Source organism: Entelurus aequoreus, linkage group LG17 (assembly GCF_033978785.1).
Source record: "Entelurus aequoreus isolate RoL-2023_Sb linkage group LG17, RoL_Eaeq_v1.1, whole genome shotgun sequence".
NCBI classification, from domain to species: Eukaryota; Metazoa; Chordata; class Actinopteri; order Syngnathiformes; family Syngnathidae; genus Entelurus; species Entelurus aequoreus.
Genome location: NC_084747.1, coordinates 5,646,559 through 5,656,980, shown reverse-complemented (window position 1 = coordinate 5,656,980; position 10,422 = coordinate 5,646,559). Strand labels below are relative to the sequence as shown.

Sequence of the window (10,422 nt, the reverse complement as noted above, 5' to 3'; positions counted from 1 at the left end):
CAACAGATTCACGAACACAGATGTCCAGAATACTGTGGAATTATGAAATGAAAACAGAGCTTTTTCGTATTGGCTTCAATGTGGAAGGCATACCCGTGTTCCCCGGGCTACGTCACGCGCATACGTCATCCTCAGAGGCGTTTCGAACCGGAAGTTTAGCGGCAAATTTAAAATGTCACTTTATAAGTTAACCCGGCCGTATTGGCATGTGTTATAATGTTAAGATTTCATCATTGATATATAAACTATCAGACTGCGTGGTCGGTAGTAGTGGCTTTCAGTAGGCCTTTAATGGAACAAGTGTGGACACACCTCTTGTAACACAAAAATGTACATAAAAGTATGTGTCCACTTTTCAGATAAAAACCTCCTTCCTCACCGCCTCAAGCTAGATGAGCCTGGTTTCGCTACACGTCTTAAAAAATGATGCGCTATCAGTCTGTCACTTATAGATGTTCTATGTTCCCTTAAATCATGACTAATGTGTCAAACATAAATGAGGTCCATAAAAGCATGTTGTAACATAATGGCAACGGAATTCAATTTATTTTGAAGAACAAACTAATAAAAGCAGATGAGACGTGTGTCAGACAAATGTACAGGTGTGTGTGTGTGGGGGGGGGGGGGGGGGGGATATAAATGTACAGTCAGGGGTCGTATACAAATGTCCAGCTAGGGGTCGGGTTTCAATGTACAGTTTGGTGAAGGCCTCGTGTTTCACACCGCTGACCGTCGCCGGATAACGAAGGCTCCCCTTTGCAGCTGCCCCAAGTATATCCTCATCTTTGTGCTGTCGCTGGTCTTCCTCACCCAAATCTCAACAAGACGCAAAGGAAAGGTGCATGTTAATTTATTTATGATGTAAGCGCATACAAGACGAAGAACAGGAATAATAATAATAAGAAAAACAACAACGAAAATGAGAAGAGAAAAAAGAACAATATGAAGAAGAAAAGGAAGAGAAACAAGCACTGGAAGAAAAACAAGACAACAACAGGAACAAGAAGTTTCAGAACATTAAGAACAAGAAGAAACAGGATCAAGAGCGACAAAAAGAGCAACAGCAAAAACACAAGAAAATTATAAACAAGAATAAGAACAAAAAAAACAAGATCAAGAAGAAAAGCAAAATAGGAACAAGAGAAAGAACAAGAAAAAAAAGAAGAACAAGTAAAGAAGTAGAAGAACAAACACAAAAAGAAGAACATGAAAAGAAGTAAAGAATAACAAGAAGAAAAATACGCTAAAAAAAAAAGATCAATAACAAAAAGAACACTTTTTTTTTTCTTTCTTTTTTGTTTTAAATTATTATTTTTATTTTTTTCGGGGGAGCCTGAGAGGATGTCTGTTTTTCAGTACCTGTAATATGATTTCCCTATCAAATGAATGAATGAATATTATAAAAATTACAACAACAAAAAAAAAAAAAAAAGAACAAGAGAAAGAAAAAACAAGAACAAAAATAAAAACAAGAATAATAAGAAAAAGAAGAACGAGTAAAGACGAAGTAGAAGAAGAGGAAAACAAGATCAAGAGGTACAGAACAAGCAAAGAACAGGAAAAAGAAAAACAAGAAGAGAAAGAACAGGAACAAGAACGAGAACAAAAATAGTAAGGAGAAGAAGAAGAAGAAGAACAAAAGGAACAAGTAAAGAAGAAGAAGATGCAGAACAAGAACAAGAACAAAAAGAACGAGAACAATAACAAAAAGAAGAACGAACAACAAAAAAGAAAAAGAAGAAGAAAAAGTAAAGACAAAGTAGAAGAAGAAAACAAGATCAAGAGGTACAGAACAAGAAGAACAAGAACAAGAAGAACAAGAACAAGAAGAAGAACAAGAAGAAGAACAAGAAGAACAAGAACAAGAAGAAGAACAAGAACAAGAACAAGAAGAAGAACAAGAAGAAGAAGAACAAGAACAAGAAGAAGAACAAGAAGAACAAGAACAAGAAGAAGAACAAGAAGAAGAACAAGAAGAAGAAGAAGAAGAAGAAGAACAAGAAGAAGAACAAGAACAACAAGAAGAACAAGAACAAGGAGAAAGAGAAGGAGAAGAAGAAGGAGAAGGAGAAGGAGAAGAAGAAGAAGAAGAAGAAGAAGAAGAAGAAGAAGAAGACCCACCTCGTTGGTGCCCACTGAGCTGATGACACAGCTGATCTTGGTGTTGTCTTTGGACTCCAGGTAGATGGCCTGGCTCTTGTGGTACCTGGTGTGCATCGGGGAAGGATTCACACATAAGAGAATGACATTGTTCCAAATGTTAATTTCCCCCACAAGTGATAAAACCAAGAGAAGATGTAATGCTACTTTTATGGCATCACAACTGCACTCATCACTTACTTCCTACTCATTTTGTGACACCTAAATTAAGCACACATGCTTTAATTATTGATACCACACCTATTTAAACGTCATTATTTCTAAATATAATAACTAGTCCAACAAAAATTATGTCATTTTGTGTTTTTTAGACAATCTTAGCAATGACAAAAAATGTTTAGCTATTATTTTGGACACAAACTAAAATTGGTGAATGTATGATGTTTATGGACATTTTATTCATCCTTTCTCCTTTTAATATTTCCTGCTTTATCATTTATTCTGAATGGATTTTATTAATACAAAAATAAACACAATTTTACTTCCATTTAAAACTAGTCCAACATTTTTTTTTGTTGTTCTGTCATTTATTTGGACATCTTTAAAACCACAAAAAACTGTTTTTCCTATCATTTATTTTGGATACAAAATACAATTGGTGAGGTATAGTTTTTATGGACAAAGTGCACTTTATTCATCCTTTCTCTTTTTAAATAGAAGCATTTAAGTCCCATCTTAAAACTCATTTATAAACCTAAGTCTTTAAATAGGCCGCTGTTTAGACCAGTTGATCTGCCCTTTCTCTTGTCTGCTCTGTCCCTCTTTTCTGTGTGGAGAGGTTAACAGGTGGCAGCTGATCAGTTTCCACTTCAGGACCCGGGGTGGACCACTCCTCCTCTCTCCACGTTATTAACACTAGAAGTCCCAGAGAAGGGCCAATTGGCCTTTTTACCTAGAAAACCCACAAGAGGGTCATTTGACCCCTAGTCCCCCCTGTGGACACTCCTTTTGTTATGAAAATGTGGCTGTTAGTGGCACACGGCAGGGGGCCACTTGAGCCTGTGTGGGGGAGGGGACCTTACAGCTCAAGCTTTAGTTCTGAGGTAGGTTGTGTGTGTTTTTGCAAGGATCAACAAAGGATCAACAAGAATGAAGGGATCAACACTCTGACATTTATTGTTAAAAAAAATACAAAACAAAACATATTTACAAAGAATGAAAAAGCAACTGTTTTCCCAGTTTTGGTGTGGAGGGTTGTTGCAGAAGCAATTGTTATTTTTGTGTGCCAAAAATAGTTAAAAAAAAAAAATTTACAAAGAAAAAAGCATATTTACAAAGAATGAAAAACCATGTCCATGTAAACGTGACTGACATACATTTGAGCAGTCACTCACAATCCTGGCACTGCCATTGCTCCTTTCGGCATTTCCCACATGTATAACGGTAGCAGTCAACACAGCGCACAGTTGCATGATTGTCCTTGCATTGGACAAACTGCCCCTAACAGCCTCATTACCATAACAAAATGAGTGATTAGTGTATTCGGGAAAAGCGTCGGGCCAAATGACCCCTCTCTGGGTCTTCTGGGTAGACAGAAAAATGCTGGGACTTCTAGTGTTAATCTGCGCTGCCTTCTAAGGTTTCTCATTGTCCCCATTGGCTTGACTTTGTTCTTGCCCTGATGTGGATCAGATGTCGTCGTGGTTTGTGTTGCCCTTTGAGGCATTTGTGACTAAGGGCTATATAAATAACGACCCGAAAGGATGGATGAGTGATTGATAATGTTTTCTGCTTTATAATTTAATCTGAATGGCTCTCATTTTTTTTTTTTTTTAATCTTTTTACTTCTTTTTTTTTTCAATTTTGTGATTTTTTTTTAGACATCTTTAAAACCACAAAAAAATGTTTTCTATCATTTTGGACACAAAATACAAGTGGTGAGGTACGATTTTTATGGACATGGTGCGCTTTATTCACCCTTCATTTAATGTTTTCTGATAAAACTCGTTCAACATTTTTATTTTTATTTTGTGATTTTTTTTTTTTAAACATCTTTAAAACCACAAAAAACTGTTTTCCTATCATTTTAAACACAAAATACAAGTGGTGAGGTACGATTATTATGGACATGGTGCGCTTTATTCATCCTTCATTTAATATTTTCTGATAAAACTCGTTCAACATTTTTTTTTTATTTTGTGATTTTTTTTTTAGACGTCTTCAAAACTACAAAAAACTGTTTTCCTATCATTTTGGACACAAAATACAAGTGATGATGTACGATTTTTATGGACATGGTGCGCTTTATTCATCCTTCATTTAATGTTTTCTGCTTTGTTTTTTTAAGAAAAAAATAAATCTTACAATTTATGATATAAAACAATTCAACATTTTTTTATTTATTTTGTGATTTATTTATTTTTTAGACATCTTCAAAACCACAAAAAAAAATGTTCCTATCATTTTGGACACAAAATACAAGTGGTGAGGTACGATTTTTATGGACATGGTGCGCTTTATTCATCCTTCATTTAATGTTTTCTGCTTTGTGTGTTTAAGAAAAAAATAAATTTTACAATTTATGATATAAAACTATTCAACCATCTATTTTCTACCGCTTGTCCGTCATCACAGAGCCAACACAGAATGACAGACAACATTCACACCCACATCTACAAAATTTTTATAAGTCTTTATTTAAAACTGGGGTCAGCAACTTAGCGCCACCATAGTGGCTCCATGGAGCTTTTTCCAAAAATGTATGAAAATGAAAAGATAAGGTAAAATATATATTTTTTGTTTCAATATGGTTTCTGTAGGAGGACAAACATGACACAAATCTTCCTAATTGTTAGAAATCCCACTGTTTATATTAAACATGCTTCACTGATGAGAGTATTTGGCAAGTGCCGTTTTGTCCTACTAATTTTGCGGTCCTTGAACTGGTGTGTTTACATGTACAACTTTCTCTGACGCTGCCACAGAAAGACGTGTTTTATGCCACGCCTTTGTCTCGTTTTGTCCACCAAACGTTTTATGCTGTGCGTGAATCCACAAATGTGAGCTTTGTTGATGTTATTGACTTGTTGGAGTGCTAAACAGGTATATTTGGTCAGTGCGTGACTGCAAGCTAATCGATGCTAACATGCTATTTAGGATAGCTGTAAGTAGATATTGCATCATTATGCCTCGTTTGTAGCTACATTTGAGCTCATTTCATTTCCTTTACTTATGTCCTCTGTGTATTTAATTTACTTTTGCATGTCACATGACACATTATCTGTATGTAATATTGGCTGCATTTCTGATAGTTGTTTGTGTGTCGTTATAGACCACAGCCAACGTTATCCAGCTGGCAAAGATTGTAATAAATCCATTAGAAGAAGACAGCCTGCCGTTTCCTTTAACTTGGACACACACATCTATAACCTTTGGCCATTCTAAGCCAGTAATTTCCAGGAGTCATCTCACCCGCTGAGAAGCCTTCGTTTTACTAAAGTTTTCCAATGTTGTAAAAATGAAGTTGAAATTTTACATTTCAAACATTTCTGTCATTGAAGATTTGCGTCAGCCTGCGACACATAGTCATTTTGATAGTAGGCTATTATAGACACTTACATCATGAGTTGTCCTCCTTATAACACTTATATGATACTTTTAAAGCCTATTTGATAGTAGGCTAATATAGACACTTACATCATGTGTTGCCTTCGTTATAACACTTATATAAGACTTACATTTTTTGTGGCTCCAGACAGATTATTTGTTTTGTATTTTTGGTCCAATATGGCTTTTTCAACATTGTGGGTTGTGGACCCCTGATTTAAAAGGACAAGGAATATTCTATAAATGTATTAATGTGTACTTTTTATGGTCAGTGTGCTTTATTCATCCTTCCTCTTTTTATCATTTTCTGCTTTATGATTTAACCTGAATTGCTTTCATTATTTATAAAAAAACCCCAACATATTTTAATTATATAAAACTATCCATCCATCCATTTTTCTACCGCTTGTCCCTTTGCTGGAGCCTATCTCAGCTCCATTCAGGCGGAAGGCAGGGTACACCCTGGACAAGTCGCCTCCTCATCACAGGGCCAATACAGATAAACTGACAACATTCACACTCACATTCACACACTAGGGACCATTTAGTGTTGCCAATCAACACTAGTCCAACAAAAACAAAATGTTCTTGTGTCCTTAAAAAGACAAAGAATATGTATACTTTTAATGGACATAAGTGTTTCCCACACATTCATTTATTTGTGGCGGCCCGCCACAAAAGAATTACGTCCGCCACAAATTTTAAAAAAAATTAAAAATTAAAATTAAATTTTTTTTTTTGTCCTTTCCAGCTTCTCAGGCAAATCATATAGTTGATGTAGATGCCCATATCGACTGTTCAGATTTACTTTACAAAAGAGAAGTGTAGGATACTTCTCTTGTTGCCTTATTTGTATTTGACTTTATTAAATGTATTTATATTAGAAACACAACATGTGTATATAACAAAGGGTGCAAAGTCTGCAGGCAGTAGGAAACACATGGTTAAGTGTAGGGAGTAAAACTGATGGCAGTCTAAAGTTCAAGATTTTTGGAGCTCTTTGTTCAGTGGATCAGATGTTTGATGAAGCTCTGTGTCTATCTACCACTACTACTGTTTTCTGTTTATTTGTTACTGACTGTGGCAGGACACCTCTGCCTCTGTTTCACTTTATGTTGCTGGTAAATAATATGGTTGTAGTAGTAGGCTAAAGTTAAATGATTTAGTATGCACTAATTAAAGGGGCAGAGCTTTGAGACATTTTAGCTTTTATATTTTATAAGATATATTTTTTGTAAGAACCACAATTAATCATATATTTCAGTGAATAACTTATTGTTCAAATCTGTATATAAATATGTACATAAAGTGTTGTAATTATATTGTAAAATGGATGGATGGATGGATGGACGTTTAAAACAAAACTGTTATTATTAATTAGTAAGTATACATTTTGAGCCTTTTTAGAGAAAATCAAATCATTGTAGTAAATTATGCAAATTACTCGATGATGTAATGGTGACCACGCCCATAGCCACGCCCCCACCGTCACAGGTATCTTGGCAGTCTATGGGAAACACTGGACATAGTGCGCTTCCTGTATGCTTCCACTTAATATTTTCTGATTTAGTTTGAATATTACAACATTTAAGTTTTTTTTCCTTCCCGCTTTTACCTCCAAAAGCCTCCGGCGTTCCCTGACACTACGGCGGTAGAACGTACGCTTTGTTTAAAGACGGCGGGCTTAAATGGGGTCAAAGAGAGTGTTCTTCCCTTGTTTTCGCCTCAAACTGTCAAAACACTGACAGCGCTCGGAGGGAGGCGAGCGACGCCTTTGATCGCGTGCGAGGATAACGACGCCTCCTTCAACAATAAAAACAGGAGATGAAAGCACGGTCGCCTCGTCTCTTTTCTGCCCGTCGCCGCGGAGACAAGACCCTTCCTGTGATTGTGGGTAATTAAATGTACTAGAGGCAGCTGGGAGGCTGCTTTAAAGCATCTATGGTGAAATGTGGCCATCTAGTGGTGAAAACCGCACCTGCGTCGTCATGGAGTGGCAAGGAGAGACGAGACGTACCATCTTTTGTCGTAGTACAGGCGGCCCTCCTCGATGCGGGCCTCGAAGCGCTGGGACGGGTACTCCATGGGCGCGGAGGGGATGTGCTCCGGCGACGAAGGGGACACTAGAAGCGGGTAAACAAAACCAATATGTTTATGGGGTCCGTCGCTTGTCCGTGAAGTAGTACCTGAAGAAGTTTGAGCAATCAATGACGTTGGCGTGAGCGCCGACACACCTGGTCGCTTTGGTGACTTGAGCTGCAACGAGAAAGTCAGCGAAATGAACACACACACGGCAGACAGGCCAGGGATATTACGCGGCGTCTTTAAAACGTACCTTATTTAACGTTCTTAGGTCTTCCATGATCTGATCGTCCGTGAGAAGGTAGTTTAACTGCGGTGCGAGGAATTAAGGAGGGAGACGGGAGGAAATGAGCAGCGATGACGGCGATAAACACGTCAGCGCCACACTGCAAAAACTGGAATCTAAGTAAGATTAAACATCCCAAATAAGGGTGATATTTGCTTATTTTCTGTCTGTTAAGATAATTCTTCTCACTAGAGATGTCCGATAATATCGGTCTGCCGATACTATCGGCCGATAAATGCGTTAAAATGTAATATCGGAAATTATCGGTATCGGTTTTTTTATTATCAGTATCGTTTTTTTGGTTTTTTTTTTTTTTTTTTTAATTAAATCCACATAAAAACACAAGATACACTTACAATTAATGCACCAACCCAAAAAACCTCCCTCCTCATTCACACAAAAGGGTTGTTTCTTTCTGTTATTAATATTCTGGTTCCTACATTATATATCAATATTTATCAATACAGTCTGCAAGGGATACAGTCCGTAAGCACACATGATTGTGCGTGCTGCTGCTCTACTAATAGTACTAACCTTTAACAGTTAATTTTACTAATTTTCATTCATTACTAGTTTCTATGTAACTGTTTTTATATTGTTTTACTTTCTTTTTTTTTCAAGAAAATGTTTTTAATTTATTTATCTTATTTTATTTTATTCATTTTTTTAAAAAGTACCTTATCTTCACCATACCTGGTTGTCCAAATTAGGCATAATAATGTGTTAATTCCACGACTGTATATATCGGTTGATATCGGTATCGGTAATTAAAGAGTTGGACAATATCGGCATAACGGATATCGGCAAAAAGCCATTATCGGACATCCCTACTTCTCACTATGCAGATTTTATGTTAGAGTGTTTTACTTGTTTTAAGTGTTTTGGTCCTAAATGATCTCAGTAAGATATTACAGCTTGTTGCTGAGATTTGATGAGCTATATTGAGTAAAACATGCTTGAAACTAGAATATCAACTGTTGCAAAGCTGTGTCATCAACACTCACAAGTATAAAACTACTTTTTTAAAATAATAATTTCTTACTTCAAGCATGAAAAAACAAATCAGGATGCCGAGCGCACATCATTATGTCAAGATAATGGCACTAGCATTTACTTAATTTAAGAATATTTTTCAACATATTGAGCAAAAAGGTCTCTTTTTTTTCTACCAAGAAAAGTGCACTTGTTATGAGTGAGAATATACTTATTTTAAAGGTATTTTGGGGTTCATTGAGGTTAGCTAATTTTACTTGTTTTGGAAAGTCTTGACAAGCCGAATTTTCTTGTTCTATTGGCAGATAATTTTGCTTAGTTCAAATAAAATACCCCTACTTTTTGTTAATTTTTTTTCTTGTTTTTGAACACTGACTTTTTGCAGTGCACACTTCAAATAGGGGGGGGGGGATGACAACGACTTAAAAGACACAATGCGTACAGCAGACATGGCATCTGTAAAGCTGAACTGAAAGTGGGTAAGCAAACATTTCTCTCTCAGCAAGTATATTGCAACACAGTGGCAAAGACAACCAATGTTGCAGTAGTGGTAAGGAGAAAACTGCTCAGTCAGCAATAATAGCACTAATGCTGCTTTTCTATGCAAACACACCCGGGGGGTATATAGTAGACTCGACTCTAACTGATGTGTTTACAGGTAAATATGCCCGGTAATAGTGATTGATCGTATTCAGCTGATATTTTAAAGCAAGCATTTTTTATGCTCGTACAACACTTAAAACTTTTAGTACCGTATTTTTCGGACTATAAGTCGCAGTTTTTTTCATAGTTTGGCCGGGGGTGCGACTTATACTCAGGTGCGACTTATGTGTGAAATGATTAACACATTAGCGTAAAATATCAAATAATATTATTGATCTCATTCACGTAAGAGACTAGACGTATAAGATTTCATGGGATTTAGCGATTAGGAGTGACAGATTGTTTGGTAAACGTATAGCATGTTCTATATGTTATAGTTATTTGAATGACTCTTACCATAATATGTTACGTTAACATACCAGGCACCTTCTCAGTTGGTTATTTATGCCTCATATAACGTACACTTATTCAGCCTGTTGTTCACTATTCTTTATTTATTTTAAATTGCCTTTCAAATGTCTATTCTTGGTGTTGGCTTTTATCAAATAAATTTCCCACAAAAATGCGACTTATACTCCAGTGCGACTTATATATGTTTCTTTCCTTTATTATTAGGGATGTCCGATAATGGCTTTTTGCCGATATCCGATATTCCGATATTGTCCAACTCTTTAATTACCGATACCGATATCAACCGATACCAACCGATATATGCAGTCGTGGAATTAACACATTATTATGCCTAATTTGGA

General features: G+C 36.3%; 1 protein-coding gene across 3 annotated transcripts in view; it reads right to left on the bottom strand.

Moving 5' to 3' along the window:
- Positions 1-389: 389 nt before the first annotated feature.
- suds3 (SDS3 homolog, SIN3A corepressor complex component) overlaps positions 390-10,422 on the bottom strand; it is a 34,649-nt gene continuing 24,616 nt past the window's right edge. Inside the window, exons 8-12 of one of the 3 annotated variants that reach the window (XM_062024478.1) lie at positions 8,042-8,103; positions 7,941-7,962; positions 7,724-7,829; positions 2,122-2,206; positions 390-816 (exon numbers count right to left, since the gene is read on the bottom strand). In XM_062024478.1, coding sequence (XP_061880462.1) covers positions 718-816; positions 2,122-2,206; positions 7,724-7,829; positions 7,941-7,962; positions 8,042-8,103 — 374 coding nt within the window. In that variant the 3' untranslated portion in view covers positions 390-717. Of the gene's footprint in view, positions 817-2,121; positions 2,207-7,723; positions 7,830-7,892; positions 7,963-8,041; positions 8,104-10,422 lie in introns of all 3 variants that reach the window. The other 2 variants (XM_062024477.1, XM_062024479.1) reach the window with 2 other exon arrangements.